At 46.9% G+C, this 18,970-nt stretch overlaps 1 protein-coding gene across 2 annotated transcripts in view; it reads right to left on the reverse strand.

Moving 5' to 3' along the window:
* Nucleotides 1-13,103: 13,103 nt before the first annotated feature.
* KDM4B (lysine demethylase 4B) overlaps nucleotides 13,104-18,970 on the reverse strand; it is a 95,102-nt gene continuing 89,235 nt past the window's right edge. For both annotated transcript variants that reach the window (XM_051810467.1, XM_051810466.1), the window contains 2 exons: nucleotides 16,435-16,527; nucleotides 13,104-14,608 (listed from right to left, as the gene is read on the reverse strand). In XM_051810467.1, the coding sequence (XP_051666427.1) occupies nucleotides 14,423-14,608; nucleotides 16,435-16,527 (279 nt within the window). In that variant the 3' untranslated portion in view covers nucleotides 13,104-14,422. The remainder of the gene's footprint in view (nucleotides 14,609-16,434; nucleotides 16,528-18,970) is intronic.

Genomic DNA, 18,970 nt, shown 5'->3' on the forward strand with positions numbered 1-18,970 from the left:
GTTAGAGAATAGTATTCCAAAAATGTTTAAGAATAATATTCCAAAGTGGTTTTTTTGTGCTTTTCCAAAATGAAAACTGCCCTCAGCTCTGGAGGCTGCCACGTTCAGGAGATGCTGCTCAACTTTATGCAACTCCAACACTTCCAGGTTGTTTGTCTGGCAGGTGGGAACGTTGTGCTGTTTGTGAGGACAGGAGGGACATCTGTGCTGTCCCTGTCCCCCCTCAGGGTGAGTGAGGTGCTGGGAGGAGGGACCTTGGTGTCAGCAGCTCTGCTCTGCCAGGCTGAGCTGGAAAGGGCAGAGTATGAACCATCTGTGCCACTGCCAAGTGGATGTGGCACCTCGTGGCTCATCCCACGGGGCAACACTGGAGGAATCCCTTCTTTGTACCAGAGACAGGGCTTCAACCAAATCCCAAATCCCACTCTGCTTCCATGAGGAACACACTGCCCAATCCTTGCCATTTCAAGCTGAACCTCTGCAAAAGCCACACAAAGCACCATGGCTTGGTTTGGACTTGGAGAGATTTGGTCTTATTCTTCTATTAATTGTCACAAAAGCAAATCCAGCACTACCCTGGTGAAGCATCAAGGTCTGGAAATCACATTCCTCTAAGCTGGACATTTATTCCACCAGGGAGACTCCAAGCTACTCTCCCAGTTTTCCACACAGACCCTCCCTGAAGGCACTAATCTGACCTTAACCCCCCCTGCCCTTTCCCTGTGCCAGGGCAGTGGTTTTCCACCTTGGTTGGCATCCACGGCCTGTACTGCAGTGAAATGGGCCCAAGGGAATTTGGGACAAAAGGATGAGCCACAGGGCAGTGCTTGTCCAGGAGAGCAGAGCTTTGGAAGAGACTCAAACAGGTGTTTTTGAACAAAGAAATTGGAAGGAACTCGCTCCCGTTGGGAATGGAATCGTTGAGGCTGGAAAAGACTCCAAGATCATCACGTCCAAACTTTGACCAAATCCCACCCTGCCCACTATTCCATGCCCTCAAGTGCCACTTCTACTCATTATCTGACCATCTCCAGGGCTGGTGACTGCCCTGGGCACCCTGTTCCAGTGTTTAACTTCCCTTCCAGGGAAGAAATTCTCCCTAATATCCAACCTAAACCTCCCCTGGTGCAACGTGAGGCCATTTCCTCTTGTCCTGGGACAAACACAGACCCCCACCTGGCCACAACCTCCTTGCTCCCCCTGGCCATGCTCACCTGAAGAGCAAAACCCCCTTCCCTGTGCAGTTCTTTCCATGTTTGTAGCATTTCTGGGGATGGGGGGATGTTCAGCCCTCCAGGATGAGGATCCACAGCTCCAAGGACTCGCTCCACCTGCACAGAGGGTGGGAGAGGCCCAAACAAACCATCCATGGGTCCAACTCACGAGGCAAGGGGTGTCAGAGGGGGAAACTTCCCACAGGTGTCATCTGGGAACACAAATTTCACTTTCTGGAGCAGGAAGAAACACTTTCACAATTTCTTACCCTCCAAAGTCTCACTGCCCATCTCCCACCACCATCTCATCCCACCCAACTCCCACCTCCCTCTCCTCAGACCTCTTGGGCTTGCAGGAGGGAGTTGTATTTTAGGATATCCCCTTTTAGCTACAAAGAATATTTTTAGGTTGAGACCCAAAGATAAATCAAACCAAATTACTATTCCCCCAGGAAAAGCAGATTCAAATTGCTGCTCAATTTTTTATCTAAATAATGTTTAAATTTTAAAAAGGGAGGGGGGAGAAAAAACTAATTACATCTTTGTGTGAAAGATCATAAATCACATAATTACAATGGGAACCTCTGCATCTTTCCAACACACCAAAAGCAGACTACACAAGTTCTTATCTCATTACTGTTTAATTAAGAATTATGTTTGAGTATCTTCTTTTTAATTATCACGGAGCCCAGATGACTTCTAATCTCCTTTTTACCCAAAATGAGGGAAGGTGCAGTCCAAAAGGGGCACTAATGAATTTACAGTTTGCTCTTCGGGGAACTTTAATAAAATTTACTTCACACAGAAGATTAACACTGATAAAGTGAACTTCCAAAGAGAACATTTGGTTCCTTCCAATTAACATCACACGACTGTCAGGAGCTTGTGAAGGGGATGCTGAGGTGTTATTTTTTTTGGAAGAATTCCTTCCCAACATCCCATCTAACCCTGCCCTCTGGTAGTTTGAATTTCAATTCCCTCCTCTAAACATCAGCAGAAACTTCTCCCCACCAAAACATTTCCCCACCGAGGTCTTTGCCCCGTGTCACCTGAGGTGACAACCTGCAAAGAACACACACACATATATATGTTTTTTCAAGCCCAGCACGCAGCAAACACCTTTTAATTCAATTGGTTGAATTGACACAGAGAGATTATTGGTTTTCAGTAAGATTTGATTCAATTAATTAGCCTGAAAATATCAGCACAGCCAGGCAAGCAAAGAAAAACAGAGATAAATCCCTGCCATGGTGCTGCTTCATCTTTTAAAGGCAATTAACTCTTAGTTATTAGCTTTTAATTAGGGAATAATAATGACACCATTAATACAGTTTATTATACTTGTCAGCAGACAGCTGTTCCAACCAGATTCTATTATCAGATCTTGGAGCCTTTTGTCTGCTCCTTGTTCAGGGGGGGAAGCAGAGACTTCCCAAGCCCTGGCTGGGGGTGAAGCCCCAGCACAGAGCTCTGGGCTGTGCCCTCGCAGGGATCTGCCTCTCACCCCACTCCCTTCCCAAGGAGGGATGCAGAAGGAGCATCAGCTCCCTCCCAGGCTCCAAAGGAGCCTTGCATAATTACCAGGGATTTTAGTGTTCTGTTAAATAACCATCTGAAATGGGTTTTTCTCTCCCGGAGAGTCCTGGTGGCAGCAGGACCCAGCCCTGCCTGTGCATTCCATGTCTCTCTGCCGGGTAATTCCCGTGCCTTTCCTGGAGGGGGCAATGCTGGAGCTGGGCCAAAGCTGCTTTTACACCTCAGCTCAGAACATCTGAGACAGATCCTGAACGTTCCCGATGCCAAAAAATTCCCCGGTTTGTTTTGTTCTCCCCTGATCCCTTCAGAAGGGCCGTGCAGAGCAGAGCAGAGATGGTTTGGAAACAATCACTTGAAAGATATTCAGCATTTGGAATAATTCTATCCATTCCTAATCCCATTCCACCCCACTGCTGGCTGCATGTCACTACACACAGGCAGCTGCCAAGGCTGCCAGAAAAACCATGGAATGCTCTGTTTTTGTGTGTGTGTGCCCCAAATTTACCCTGAAACTGTAAACTTCAAATCCTGCTGGAAGAGCAACCACCACCACCACCTTGGCAGTGCCAAATGCCTCGAGCTTTCACTGAGGTTTAAATTCTTTCAGTGTCTGCTGAGTCACTAAAACCAAATCTCCAGAAGGCCAGTGATTACCCAGCAAACCACATGTTCCCAGTATTTTTCCCATCATCCTGTTTCCCTGTGTCCCAGGCAGAGCTGTGGTATCCACCCAGCAGAGACTGGAAACCATTCTCAGGGCACAAGCCTGTCTTCACTGCTGTTTATTATTCCTTTATCACACAGGAATTAATCTTACTCCTAATTCTGCATGCAGGATGCTACAGCAATACAAAAAATGCAATGCCATAAATTTCCCCCCTCTACTTTGGAGTTAAAAAATCACAAAAACAACTGTAAAATTTTCTGTTGGTTTCCACTACCTGGGTTTTAATTTGTTTTCCTTGCTCTGGACTGGAGGAAGCCCTAAGGGAAACACCAGGAGCTTCTTGAACCAACAGCCTGCTCATGGAAAGCATTTTCCTCAACCTCTCCCAACACAGTGCAGGAAAGAAATGAACTTGGGGTAGGAATAAAGCAGCTGAAGAACCTATTTGCAATTTTCTACAGGAGAGTATAGAGTTGGTAAACTGAAAGGAAAGCACAGAGCTGGTAAACTGAAAGCAAAGCTGTTCAGAAGGAAAAACTCCCACTGAGAATTGAGGTAAAAATAAGAAGGAGAAGGGTGGCAGGATTTAAAAGGATGGCAGGATTATAAAGGATGGCAGGATTACAAAGGATGGCAGGATTCAGGAATTGCAGCACAGAGACGCTGCACTGAAGGAAAAAGGAAATGGTAGGAGGAACATCAGTGGTGGGAAACCACACCAGGACATGGCAGCTCTGGGGGCAGATGGCCTGGAGTGCTCCAGAGCCTCCCAGGAGCTGATTTTATCCCAGTTTTTACCCCTCCTGACAGGTCCCAGGTGTGATGCTGGAGGCGTTCGGCTCATCTGTGTCGGCGGCTCCCAGACCAAGTTCCCTCTCCCTTCACACCAGTGACTAAGCCTGAATATTTTAGGAGAAGCTGTTGTAGATGTCTCGGTGTAACTACAAAAACTTCTCAGCTGAGGGATTTTTTTTTGTGCTCTGGGCAGAAGCTGGGAGAGGAAAACCAAGGGAGAAATTGAATTTCAACAAACTTCACCTCTAAAATTCATCCGATGCCTGAGATCAGGAGACACTTCAGGGCTACTTTGCTCACACAGCTCGAGGTGAGGGTGTGCAGGAGCTAAATCAGGGCCCTGGTGGCATGAGAACCACCAAGAGTTTGTGGCAACTCACCTTTAATTTAAACCCCATCACTGGAGTGGCACAGCCACGCTGGGAGGGCAAAGCAGGTGCAGGTCCCCAGAGGAGGATGGGTTTTCCTCCTGTCCTTTAGGGAGGAATGTCCATCAGATCCATCCAAAAGGGATCCCCAAGAGCTTGGTGGCAAGGAGGGAATTAACTCACCTGGAGCTGTGCAAGTGCAACTTCTCTGGGGGTCCAACTCCCCTTCCTGGCAGTCCCAAACTCAGCTGACAACCAGCCCACGTCCCTGTGCAGGGCTGGGGGTCCCACGTCCCTGACCTGGACACACGTGGGTGTCTCCCAACAGGAACACCACACCCCCAAGGTGGGCAAAGCTGTGGAGAGGAGCAAAGGACAGCACAGTTAATGCTCTGCTATTCTCAATTTTAAGAGAGGATAAGGGAAAAAATCTCTCTGCAGCCCAGGGCCTGCAGGGACCCCGGCTGAAGGAGAGGGGGGCTCAGTTCCTGCCCCCCATTCCCATGTCAGTCTTGCACCAGGGGATTTATTTCCAATTTTACTGCTGCTCTGATTGTTATGTGATAATTAGGGCAGGAAATAGCAGGTTATCAGGGAGGATACACTGCCAGGCCCCCTTCACATGACACCAGAGAAAAGGCCCAGCCATGCCATGGGCTGGACAAAATAAAAGGGATGGTCCCTTTTATTGGGCTTTTGGTGATGGGAAAGGGAGGAGTGTGAGATTAAAAATACCCCAGTCTAGGAGCAGGAGCACCTGAGCCCAGGCTCAGTGGAAACTGTGCACAGAAAGCCCAGAGGGAAGAGGGGGAGTGTTTTGTTTCCTCTCTTTGCAGTCGGTCACCTACTGAGAGTGAAACAGTGCACAGGTTGTGGCAGCGCTGTTTGGGCTCGGTGCTTGGAGAGGAAATCTTTTAGAAACATTAAATTACATCCTAAGTCAAGGGAAGCACCTCCAGGTGTAAATCTCAGCAGGGTTGAGAGGCTCAGTGTCGGGGTTCCCTTCCCAGCTTTGTCACACACAAGTGTGGGCAATGTTCAAATAAAGGAGCTTCAACGTTTGCTGTTTATGAGAAATGAAAATACATTTTTTTATATAAATAGGTGTATCATGAAGCTGTAAGACATCCAAGTTCCAACACTTGAACTTGGGTATCAGAGTCTCTTTCGGCGGGATAAGGGAAATGAGAAAATTCTTAAAAATTAAATCTTTTAGGGCCATTTTGTAGACGAAGTTCCTTTTCTCTTTGGGCTAAGAATAGAGGGAGATCCATCACCTTTGACAGGAGATGGCTGGCAGGCAATTGGGAAAAAGGGAAAGCCCCTTTTCAGAGAAAAGAAACCTTTTTAGGTAAAAATGAATACATTAAAACTTATCTGAAAAGGGTGGGATTTTGTGAAACTGTAAAATGTATGGAATTTAAACTGAAGGTGTCTTTTTCCCCAGAAACTTGGTGAAAGAAAGACCCAACACATTGAATAAATTCTTCCTTGTTTCTTTGTTCCCTAAGTTTATGCCATCTTTCTAAATTTAAAGAGAAGGATATTTCCCACACTGCTGTATCATGGAATGGTTTGGTTGGAAGGGACCTTAAACCCATCCAGTTCCACCCCCTGCCATGGGCAGGGACACCTTCCACTATCCCAGGGTGCTCCAACCTGGCCTTGGACAGTTCCAGGGATGGGGCAGCCACAGCTTCTCTGGGAAAACCTGTGCTGACATCAGTCAGTGCTGCTGCTCCCAGAGCTCCACCAGCACCAGTCACCTGCAGGTATTTCACCACTCAGGCCTGAGCACAAACATCTCAATCCCAGCTAGAAAAAGACCCCGAGAACATCTCTTACTACCCAGAAAAACTGCAGGGAAATTAATTTGGACAAAACGGGCCAGGTCCTCGATTGGGGAATATCACAGAAGTGAGAGGAATCACAGCCTTTAACAAGCAGCCACTTGTCTACAGGCTGAATTAGTGCAAAACGTGATGATAAATTGCTCCTGTAAAGCAGAACCATCCCTGAGCAGTGGGAGCTCCCACAGTTGTGCTCAGGCAGATTTTTCACTACAGGCTGACAAAAATCTCACGCTAATCACCCGACCCAGGCCACAGAGCTCGTGGATTGCAGGGCTAATTCCATGTCAGAGCTGAATCCCAGATTAACCAGACACGCCACGGCTTCAGCTCCAAGTGGCTCCACACTTATCAAGGTAAGAAAAAGAAGGAAAACCTCATCTCCAACTAGAGCCACGAGGAAATCAAACTTGCACCACAACCTTGTGGCTTCTCCAAGGATAAAATCATCCAGCAACCCTTCTGTACCTACAATCCACCCCAATTTGATGTTTTTAGTCAGGCAGATGGATCCCTGCTCTTCTCCATGGCAGCAGCATCTCGGCTTGGATCGTGGCTAACTGACCATTCACTCCTAATCAAAGACAATTTGCTGTGTTTTCCAGAGATGGCTCCGTTAAATGAAGCAGATGAGCAGTGGATCTGGCCATTTATTTATTTTTAAACCCTGATCTGGGGCACAGGGGAGGGTTTCACTCCTGTTTCAGAGACAGCTTGGCTACGAGCTCGTTTGCTGGGGGATATTAGCAGCTGGCATCTGAAATGGCAGGGCTGGGGTGTAGAGGTAAGCCAAAGTCAACTGTGCTGAAACAGAGCCAAATTCCTATTTATTCCACAGGAAAAGTGGTTAAGCTGTGGTGGCTGTGTCATTCCAAACACTATTTGCACAGTGACCTTTCTATTTCCCCTCTTGGAAACTAAAAATTTAATTGTTTTGCTGCTCTCGCACAGAATAAATAACTCCCCAACGATTTTCTCTTGGTGAGCAAGTAACCCAAGGACTTCTCTTCTGCTGCTATCAAAGCTGCCAAATAATTCTGTGTCAACAGCTCCAGCTCATTTGAGTCTTGGTATTGTGCCAAAACTGCCTTTTTTTGTGTGTGTGCCAGCACAGTTGTTCATGGGACAAGGAGCAAGAGATGATCTGAACGTGGGGCTGGAAATCAGGAGCCCACAGGAACTTCTTTGGAGTGTTTCTGCTGGAGTCTCAAGTGATTTGCTCCATCTTTATTCCTGCTGGCAAGCTCCAGGAGCACTGTAGGTATCCCCTGGATCAGGTACTCTGGAACACATCCCACCATTTAAATTTCACAGGGTTAAACTCATTTTCAGGGTCTCCTCGCTGGTGACCAGGGACAGGACCCCAGGGAAGGGCTGGAGCTCTATCAGGGGGTTTTGGGATGGATATTAGGAAAAGGTTCTTCCCCAGAGGGTAGTGGGCACTGCCCAGGCTCCCCAGGGCAGTGGGCACGGCCCCAAGGCTGCCAGAGCTCCAGGAGCATTTTGACAACATTCTCAGGGACAGGGGGGGTTTGTTGGGGTGTCCCGGGCAGGGCAGGAGTTGGACTGGATGATCCTTGGGAGTCCCTTCCCACTCAGGATATTCCATGTTTCTATGATTCTCACTAACCTCTAATGAAATAAGGGGATAAACAGTCCTTCTGACCCACAAAATACAGAACTAATGCCACAGGGAATAACAGGGATCACCAGAGGTGCTCCAAATGTGGCTCCTCCATGCACCCCACACAGACACACAGGGGCTGCCCTGGGAACCAGCAGTGACCTGTCAGCTGATGGAGAGTGTGCAAATAGCTGTTCTCACACCTACCTGGTGCCAGGGCCAGCTCTGCCCTTGGCAGGGTCCATGCAGACCTTGCTTTAACCCAGGTACAATCACATGCCTGGGAAAGCTCTTCCATGAACCCGCACTCCTTCCAAGTCTGCTCGCAGGTCGGGGCTTTGCAATCATTTAATTGCTGCAAAAAAGGTGCAAAAAGCTTCTTTGCCCACCTTTAGCTGGATGGAGGGCAGGGAAAAGAAGCCCAAAGAAGAAAAGTAACCAGGACTTGCCAAAGGAACCTGCTGCAGGAAAGGCTGTGAGGAAATTCAGACAGAACTGACACCAACAAGGTGCTGATCCATCTCCACCTTCCTCCCAGTGCCCCTGGAATGCTGCCACCACCACCACAGCAGACACATCTTCATGAGAAATTCCACGAGCTCAACTCAAATTTAAACCAAACCAGCACCTTCAAAGCCAAGCTTAGGTTAAAACAGCTCCTGATTACCTTAAAATAAATGTCCCCGAGTAAACGGCTCCGACCAAAACATGGGAACGCTTCCAGCAGGGAATTGCACCTGTTTAATGAGGAGTTTTATTAAACTGGTGCAATTTGTTCAAGCTGAAGGAGAACTACTGATGAAGAACTAATACAAACAGCAAGGGAAGAGGAACAGAGCAAAATCCTCACGGAATAACCTCAAGAAATAGAAGTTCTGCCAAACTGGCCAAAGCACAGATGTCTGCAGCACGTGACAAGGTTATTCCATCAGCTGCTCTTTCCCTGAGCTGAACAGTCACAGAAGTCAAGCAAAAAGGGAAGGAGTGAGCACCTGAGAGCCCAAGATGTCCTTCCCTGTGCAAACAGTGATGCTGGGAACCAGGAGAGGCTGAGGGTGGGAAAGCCACAAAATCCCAGGTGTGGACACGGGTCTGCACCCCGGAGATTTGCACAAATGCATTGGCAAGAGGAGTTGCTTCCATAGGAAACCAAGATGGGAAACAAAATGTTGGTTCCACGGGACCAAAGTGAGAGAAGCAGGACCCAGCAGAGGACAAAGGGGTGGACACCTTGGGGCTTCAGGGAAGCTGGGGTTGTCCACTCAGCCCCACCACTGAACAGCCTCACCCAACCAACACTGCTGGGTTTAGTTTTCTGTATGATCCTTTCCTTCACAAATTAAAAAAAGGAATTGTCTCTTCCATTTTTCCTTGCCAAGCTAAGGATCTTTAGTCAATGAACCTCCATCCCCCATCCCACTCTCCAGGCACACGGCGAAAAGTCTCCACTGCCCTCGGAGGAGGAACAAGCTGTTGATCCCCATCTTCCCACTGCTGCCAGCAATTAGCACTAATGACTTTATGGAGTGTGTGACAGTTGGTGACAGTGACCCAGGGAGTTTCATCAGCTTCTGTTCCACAGGTTCCAGAACATCTGCTTGTGTGCCAGGGCCCTGGTGCTCCCCAGGGAAAGCGCAGCCCTCAGAGCCGGGGAAAGCACCACGGGCAGCTGCCTCCTCCCTACCTGTGCAGGCTGAGAGAGACCCACAAATAACCTTCTCCAGGGATGAGAGAGGTTGGAGGAGGAGGGGAATGAGTCACAGAATCAGAGAATCAGCTGGGTTGGAAGGGACCTCTGAGATCATCAATCCAACCCTTGATCCAACCCCGCTGTGGTTCCCAGACCATGGCACTGATGCCACATCCAGTCTCTTCTTAAAAACCTCCAGGGATGGAGAATCCACCCCTTCCCTGGGCAGCCCATTCCAATGGCTGAGCACCCTCTCTGCAAAGAAATTCTTCCTAATCTCCAACCTAAACCTCCCCTGGCACAGCTTCAGACCCAGCCCTCTTGTTTTGCTGATGGTTGCCTGGGAAAAGAGACCAACCCCCCCTGGCTCCCCCCTCCTGTCAGGGAGTTGCAGAGAGTGAGGAGGTCTCCCCTGAGCCTCCTCTTCTCCAGGCTGAGCCCCCCCAGCTCCCTCAGCCTCTCCTCACAGCACTTGTGCTCCAGTCCCTTCCCCAGCCTCGTTGCTCTCCTCTGGCCCTGCTCCAGCCCCTCCATGTCCTTCCTGAGCTGAGGGCCCAGAACTGGACACAGCACTCCAGGGGTGGCCTCACCAGTGCTGAGTCCAGGGCAAGAATCACTTCCTTGGACCTGTTGGCCACCCTGTTCCTGAGCCAGGCCAGGATGCCAGTGGCCTTCTTGTCCCCCTGGGCACACTCTGGCTCATCCACACTCCCCCATCCAGCCCCGACCAGCGCTCAGCCAGAGGGAAGCGCAGGAAGCCAAGCCAACATTCCAGCACTCACAGCATTCCCATCATCTCCCTGAGGACTCCCTGGGCCCAGCAGGATCTCCTCTAACCCCACCTCATCCAGATTTCAGCACAGCAATCTCAGCTGGACACAAACCCACTGTGACTCCGGGGCTTGGGTGGAAACCCCTCTTCCACCCTGCCAGGTCGATTCCTGCCTTTTGATCCCGGATCCAGGCAGCTCCTGGGAAGCTTGTGCTGCTTCTTAAGACATCTTTAAAATGATATCAGTTCTTAGTACAGCAGTAGAGCAGACCTTAAACCCCAAGGTAAGCTTTGTGTGGGTGCAAATTCCAAAGGAGTTCCCATCAGCAGCTTCTTCCCACCAGGACCATTCCTCAGATCATCTCAAGGAAAACTACTCATCTGCAAAAGACTGGAAGCTGGAGATTTATCTCACATAACCTGCAACATCAGCCTCATCCTGCAATAGCTGGAGAGGAATTTGTCCAAAAGTATCAGGGCTCAGGATGGGAAATCAAGGTGTTCAAATGAAGGTTGGGGAAGATGCTGGTTTAGGAGGTTCAACATCCTCCAAAGGCTTGGAAAGGGTAGGAAGCAGATCCCAAAAAGGGAAGTAGCAAACTGGTGATTTGAGGATGAAGGATTTTGGAACCACCTCTGGCTCTTTAGCAGGCACAGTTCTCAATGAGCCAGGTGGAGCAAATCCTGGACCTTGGACAAAAGTGCATTGCAAGCTTGGTTCTTAATTTTGGGAAGGGGTGCACTGACAGACCTCTGCTCCTGCACAGACCCCAGAGAGGAAGGAAAAGACCTTCTTCTTCCTCAGTCTCAGCTTCTCTTGGCTCAGTTTTATCAGCCACCTCCTCCTGCTGTACAAGAGACTTTTTAAAGTTAGAAATGAAGAGACTTCAACCCCCCAAAAAGTGTTATTCTGAAATGCTCAACAGCCTTTAATTCATTTTGAACCTAGAGGCAAAGAAAAAAATAGGCAAAAAATACAACACAGCCTTAATCTAGGGGGAGAAAGAAAAAAAAAATCATTATTTTTATAGCACATAATCAGACACTTACAAATATATTTCACTGGAGGAAGGGGTAGGAATGTGCATTTCCTATTTCCTTTTCAAGAGACTGATGCCCAAGGGGCATCAATATGGTCATTACCCCAAATCTGCACAAGTCATTCCTAATCCAAAAAGAGGGATTTAAAAATCAACAACAAAAAAAAAAAAAAAAGAAGAGGGAAACCCCCTGTACCCAGGAAGGGCATTTGACAGTTCCAGGGTCATGTTTCAACATAACTCAGCATCTGAATATGGGGGGGAGGAAACACATTTTTGTTTTTACAGTATAAATAGTATTTTAAAAAGGTAGTACTCATGGATACAGGAATGGTGCTATTGCAGTCAGGATTCCAACATGCAGAGGAAATTCCCCAACAACCACTCATCCCATCCCACCCTTCCCCTCCCACCTCCAAAAAAAAAAAATCCTCTGCTGGTTAAATTTATCTTTCAATTGTTTTAAATATTTCTCTCGTAGCCTGGCAACATTCTTAAGTCTTTTATACAAGCAAGTTTTCTATTAAATCATATTTTAACCGACAGGAGACAGCTCTGGAGGAGGAACAACCGAGGCTTGGAAGAACCTTGCCAATTTTTTGAAACTTTTATTAGTCTCAGTTTGGTTTTATTGGTGGAGACATCTACTGAAAACGTCAAAAATTCAGAAATTAAAAAAAAACAAAACAAAACAAACAAAAAAAAAAACCCCAAAAAACCAAAACACAACCCTGTTTTTCCAAGGTCTTACGAACACGCACGCGCGGCCACGCAACACAGAAAATAACCCGTAGCAGAGGCAGGAAGGGAGGGCTGGGAACTCCAATTCTCAAGGGAGAACCAAACCAAAGTTTAAAAAAAAAAAAAAAAAAAGAAAAAAAATTCAATTGCTTTATTCTATCTCCACTCTTTCACTAGGACAGTTTAATACCCACGGAGTCTCTTAAGATGCTAATCTACCATCTGCCAGCCCACAAATCCTTCCCACTTATTCCCCTCAAGATCCAGCCAGAGCGTTGCTTAAAAAGCCTCTCTCCCCAGAACAACGGGCACCTTGCAAAGGGGCTTAAAAAAATCATAATGAAACCCCAAGAATATTGTCTCTCTCTCTCTCCATCCAGTAATTTCAGGGAATTAAGTGGAAAAGATTGCAGTGCAGCGTTCCGGGGCAGGAGGGGAGGGTCCGAGTGCCCTCGCCCACCTCCACCCCACCCCTCTCCAGCTCTGTCCTAGCACTGCCTTGTTCTCTCCCTCTGACTTGATTGAGGTCCTCCAAAGAACGTGGAAGACTTTCCAGTGACTTCAGTTTGGATCAGGCTCTTTCCCAAAACGCTGCTCCACGACAGCTCTTCGACTGGAGGTGATTCCCAAGCGTCCAAGTGGGAGCTGCCCACTCAATACTTTAGGGTTTGGTTTTGCCTTTAATGCTCCTTCAATCCTCAGGGAATTGAGTCCAGTTGAATGCAGGGCTTGCATTCCTCTTCCCTGGGAGTAACTCAAAAGGCTCAGTCTTTACTTAAGGAAAGGATGCCACGACAATCAAAGGCGGTTGGGGAATTTCTTCTTTAATAGGATCAAAGAAAAAACATACAAACGCCTCCCAGGCTTCTGTCATGGAATGATTCTCACACTGTAAGGAGCACAACTCAAAAAAAAACCCCCGAAAAACAATAATAATAATAATAATTAAAAAATAAAAATAAGGAGACAAAGGAAAGGAGGAGGTTCCTAAGGGAGAAGTGCCTACCAGAGGGCCGGAGCAGCCCTCGGAGCTCTCGGCTGCAGCAGGAAGGGGATGGCTCGGAAGGAACTAACACAAGCAGCAACAGAACACTTGCCAAAAACAGAGTGGCATCTTGGAACTGAAAGCCATGCTGATCTCCATCTAGAAAGCAACTGTGATGGCAAAGATGGGGGAAGGAAGGTGACGAGAACGACCCAAACCCGGCCATTTCTGCCCTAAGTGCCCTCCTGGCGACGTGGCAGCGACGGCCACGTCTGTGCCAGGGCTTTAGGAGTGCTCAAGGTAAGAAACATCCCAGCTGTGAACCATTTCTTTCCCCATCTTCCCCAGCTTACAAAGAAGATAGTGTTTCTTTACAAAAAGAAAGCAAAAAAAGAACCCAGAACGTTCCAGGACATCTGTTCTCGAGCTCCCTCTCCCCAGTGTAACATCAGTCACGATTCATTTGGAGGGGAGGAGGAGGAGGGGGGAGTAGAGAGGATTTCATTTCTTTTCTGTTTTTTTTAAAGCCATCATCTAGAAAAATGCTTTGTGGAAACTTTTTGTTTTCCTGTTTTTGCTCACGGTTTTTCTTTTTTTTTTTTTTTTTTTAATAATGCTCATTCATAGAAAACTTCACAAAGGTGACGTCTATGTACAGAAAACACAATTCCAAAGGCTGCTTCAGTAGTCAATGTAATAGCACCTTGAAAGACAAAAGTTTGACAGGTTTGAAAAAGTCTTTTTTTTTTTGTGTGTGTGTGTGTGTGTGTGTGTGAAATTTTAACCCTTTCCAAGCCTCATTAAAAAAAAAAAAAAAAAAAAAAAAAAAAGAACCAGTCACAAAACTCCATCTGTAGAAACTCTTCCAAAGTCTCCGTGGGAAATGCTGTCTGAAGAGGTTTTTTTTTTTCCAAGCTCCCCACTCTCTTGGTCAGCAACACCTGGCAAGGTCGAGGTAGCGTGGAGCCAGACAGGGTTTTCCTGCAGTCCAAACCAAGAGGAGATGAAAGAAATTCACAGCAAACTATTGCACAGGGCTGGTCTTCCATTCCACAGTTTCCCATTTATTTTTTTTTTTTTCCACGATCTCAAAAAAGGGTTAATTTAAGATTTTTTTTTTTTTTTTTTAATTAATCCTGGTTAAAACATGTTGCTCTGAGTCCCAGGCTGGTACTGTGTCTGCAACAGGCTCTCCATAAAGGCCAAGTAATCTGGGTTCTGTCCATATTCCTCAGGATTTCTGGAATTCCCCAGCCGGGGACGCTTGGCCGGTCTCACTTCGTCTCCCGAAAATACATCTTCCTGAGGGGCCCCAGTGCTGAGGGACTGCAGGGGACACGAAACACAACCATTAGAGGCACAGCAGGAAAACAGGGAGGGAATCATGGAGCACACCTGTGGAACAGGACAGCAGGGAACCACCTGGTCCAGGGCATTCCTGGGGGACATGAACTTCAAAGCATGCAAAGCACCCGGCTGGGATTCGAAATTCTCGGCTTCTGGAACCAAACTGGAAGGAGAAACCCTCAAGCTGCCTTTTTTTTTCTGCTTCAGAATCTCTTTTCACTTCCTTGTTCCTCCTCTGCCTCTTCTCCCAGCAGCAGACACAAAAGAAATTGGGGCTTCCCTAATTGCCTTTAAAAGACCCACAGGAAGCATTTGGGGATCACTGCACAAACAATTCCTTCTGCTCTTCCTGCTCTCTCACTCCACTGAGGTGCATTTCATTTGCTTCCACTCAAATGAGATCAGGTGGGACCAGGTGGCACCACTGTGGTCCCTTCCAACCTTTTCCTTTCTGGGATTCTGGGATTCCTTGGTAGAAATTATCTCCCACAGCTTTGTCCCTTTGTCCTCCTGCTCTACAGCATCCCCTCCACAGAGAACAACCAGGCTGAAGCTCTGGCAGCAGAAATACAGGAGAAAAGCTTTAGCTTTCAACCAGACTTGAAGCCTTCTATTCCCTTTATTCCCTTTCCAGCTTGCATTCCTTCCTCTGGAACTGTTATAAAGTCTCCACTGCACAGAATGTGCTTCTTTCCAAAATCCTGGATTTCAGGGCTCCAATATGTTGTCTTTATTATTAAACAAGCTTAAATAGATTGGAATATTGTGCATGTCTTAGAAATTACTGCTGTGGTGCTTCTTTGCCACCAGAAATCCTTCAAGGGTAATGAGGTAAATTATTATTAACCTCTAAAATTTAGCCCATGAGGTCTCACAGAGACAAACAACCTCAAACGAGAGGGAGAAGCCATTGGGGCTGTATCACAGAAAGCATTTTACACGTGGGACTTTTAGGCTAAAACCCCTGAAGATTTCATGGAAAAGGGAACAAAAACTTCCTCTAACTTGTGCTCAGTCCCTCCCCAGAACTGCCTGTCCCTGGGCTGTTTCTGACTGGTTTAACTGGGCATGTTATTCTTAAGGGGAGGTTGAATCATCCTCCTTTTGTCTCTTAAAAGAGACAAAAAGGAGCCCAGAACCTTGTCACAGGTTGGCTCTGGACCTGTCCCTGTCCTGCAGTGCCTGCCAGGCACGAAGGAGAAAACTGTATATCCTCCAGTCTCATCATCTGTTTTAATGAAATGGCTTTAAAGGTTAAAGCACCAGGTTTGAAAACACCCAGCAAGTCTGGAACCAAAAAAAAGCTATGAAATAAATCCCTCATCTCTTCTAGGCCCAGTAATTCCACTGTATGCACTTAAAGACAGCCTGATCTTGTAGATTAAGAGATTTATAGGTAAGAGCTACGTTCTAAATCTCCCATTCGGTGAGAAAAGGGGGTTTGGTCCCAGGTTGATAATCAGTTCTCCAGAAAGCACTGAGCTGTAGCCAAATCCACCTCTCATTTGGACAAAATGACTCCAATATAACTAAACTCATCTGGTGTAAAATGATCTGAACATAATCTTTTAACCAGAGGAAATAAAAATCCGATCCCAACACGTGCAAGGGAAAATCGTTTCTGTGCTTCTCAAGCATTCCCAGCAAGGATTCCTTCTACTTTATGCATTTGGGGGAATGACAAGTGGTTTTACAGCCACAGAAACTGGAGGCTGCATTCACTTAATGCCTAAAAAGCACCAGGAGATGATGTGAAGGGAGTTCTGCAAGTACAGCTGGTTTAGTGTTGCTATTTTGGTACCCACCAGGCGAGACTTCACTCTCTTGGGAAGCTCTTCCTCCAAGGTATAAATATCTCCACGCTTCACCATTAGCTGAGAACCATCTTCAAACTCGACCTGCAGAGAGGCAGAAGATGAAATCACAACTAGCCCTTGAATGGTCCATTCCCAGCCTGTCCCTCCAGGGAACACCAAGGAAGCCTCAGGGGCCAGATCCCATGGATGATCTCGTTCTTAGCACTGCAGGATTGCTCTGGAATGAGCATTCCTAAGCTCTGCCAAGGATGCTGAACCCAGAAAGTGCTGTTTTCAGTGCTGTCCAGGCACCTCTGTCTAATCCAGCCCAAGGGCTCCCATGGATCCCAAAATATCTGCACCCCCAGCTGGCCCAGCACCTCTGTTTCCCCCTCCCATTACATATTCCTCCTGATTTTTTATTCAAATCCTCAAAAAAAAAAAAAACCAGCAGCTTTTCACTCCTAATAAAAGCAGCCCTGTATTCAGGCCAATATGGTAATAAGAACTTCTTTCATCTTAAACAAAGCATTTTCACAGGTCACAAGGAAACAATTCCAGCTACTAAAGCACATTTGTATTTCAACCAGCAGAAACAGTCAGCCAGGTACAAAAAACTCCTCCCCATCAACCCTTTTTGCTAAGCACTGATTATATCATGAATTATGCATCAGATGTTCCAGGCACGTTTATTCATGGGAACGTGCACGGCAAAATGTTAAAACTATTAAAAGTTTTTAGAGAGATTCTTATTTCCTTTGCTCGAGGCTTTAATACAGTTTTCTGGATAAAGCAGAAGGACACAGATCAGAGTTTAACAGGGATGTCAGGTTCAGCCTGGACAAATTCAGAGGGAATAAAGCATCTGTGCTCCCAAATCCTCCTCCTGCTCTGTCCAGCTCCAGTAGCTCATTCCTTACCCAGGCCCAGCATTCCCATCATGGAGCAGCATCCAGGAGCTGGGATAATTGTGCAGGAGGAAGCTCAGGCCTTGAAAGGTGACCCCTTCTGGGGAGGGTTTAAGATGCTACTTTATTTATTCCCATTTATTTCCACTTATTTTTCCCTATATTATATCCCACTTAGTCCCTGGTTTTGCAGAGCCCGACTATGGAACAGAGTCAGAAGGGAACAGCAATTACAAGGTGTAAGAGCCAAGGCACCAGCAGATCCCTGACTGCCTCTTCCATGTCATGAGCTCAACTTGTAGGAGAAAGGCAGGATTTGGAACTGAGGACAGGGTCATTTTACCTGTCAGAGTGGTTGGACCCTGATTATTTAAGTTCCAAATCACTGCTATGGGTTAGACCCCTGTTGGAGCAACCCATGGGTTGGACCCACAGGTTCCAAGTTCCAGGACAGTCATTTGGGCTCAATTTTTAAAAAATATACACATCTAATCTTAGCAGGCTGGAGATGGGAACTGGGAAGCTACTGCAAAATAAGCCAAGTTTAAAATGCAAAGCTAATCCCTGCTGTCTTCCCAGGAACACACTTCTTTCACAGCAAAACTGGTTTTGTGGTTTTAAATGGAATCCTGCTGCACAGTGTGTGCAGAGGGAAGCAGTGTGGAAAACTGTCCCAGCTGTTCTCCCCATGGAGAAGAGCTCTGCTCACAGGTAACTGCAGGGTTGGAAAACCACAGGCTCCTCATGCATATTTTCCTGTCACCTGGCACTATCCATGGAACAGCCCATTCCAAAGGAGAAATCCAGGAGAATTTCCTTTGCTGTGATTCAACTGGAAAGCATGGAAAACCACACAGCTTTATGGAGCTCTATATTGTCCTTATTCATAACCAGGGGCACCTCAGATCACATCCCTGAGGGAGTTACAGCCACTGAGAGCCCCCCAGGGGCTGTTGGGCTCTTCCAGACACAAAACACTCTGTGCAAAGTCTTGCCCAGGGAATTTGTGGCTGTCCCTGGATCCCTGGAAGTGTCTAAGACCAGGTTGGATGGGGCTCAGAGCAACCTGGGCTGGTGGAAGGTGTCCCTGCCCATGGCAGGGGGTGGGACTGGATGGGCTTTAAGGTCCCTTCCAACTCAAACCATTCTGGAATTCTGTGAAAGGACAGAAACCAGAATCCTGTTTCAAACACATTCAAGCTACAGGACTTCCACTGTCTTTTGTCCAGAGGCATTAATCTCTTCAAAATCACAATTATTTGCTAATTCCAGCATGTGTTCTTCAAAGTATATTTTTCCAGCATGTATTTTGCAAAGTATACTTTTCAAAGTATAGTTTTCAACTTCTGGAAAGATTTAAGAATTATTTGATCAAATGAATGCCCTGCATTTTTTAAAGCCTTCTGTGCTGAAACACTGACCCAATGTACCAGGTTAAAGCTTCCTTTACTGACCATTACAACTCCCCTAAACAAAATTCTGCATGTGGAACAAACTCAAAGACCAAAAAATCCCTCAGTGCTGTTTTACTCACCTTAAAACCAGAGAAGGTGGGAGTGAAGGTTTCCAACTCCTCACACAACAGCAGCAGGAATTTCCAAATGCTGCTGCTGCTGCTCCACAAAGCACCTTCCCAT

Source organism: Manacus candei, unplaced genomic scaffold (assembly GCF_025592945.1).
Source record: "Manacus candei isolate 608988 ecotype Guabito, Panama unplaced genomic scaffold, ASM2559294v1 h1tg000078l, whole genome shotgun sequence".
Taxonomy (NCBI): domain Eukaryota; kingdom Metazoa; phylum Chordata; class Aves; order Passeriformes; family Pipridae; genus Manacus; species Manacus candei.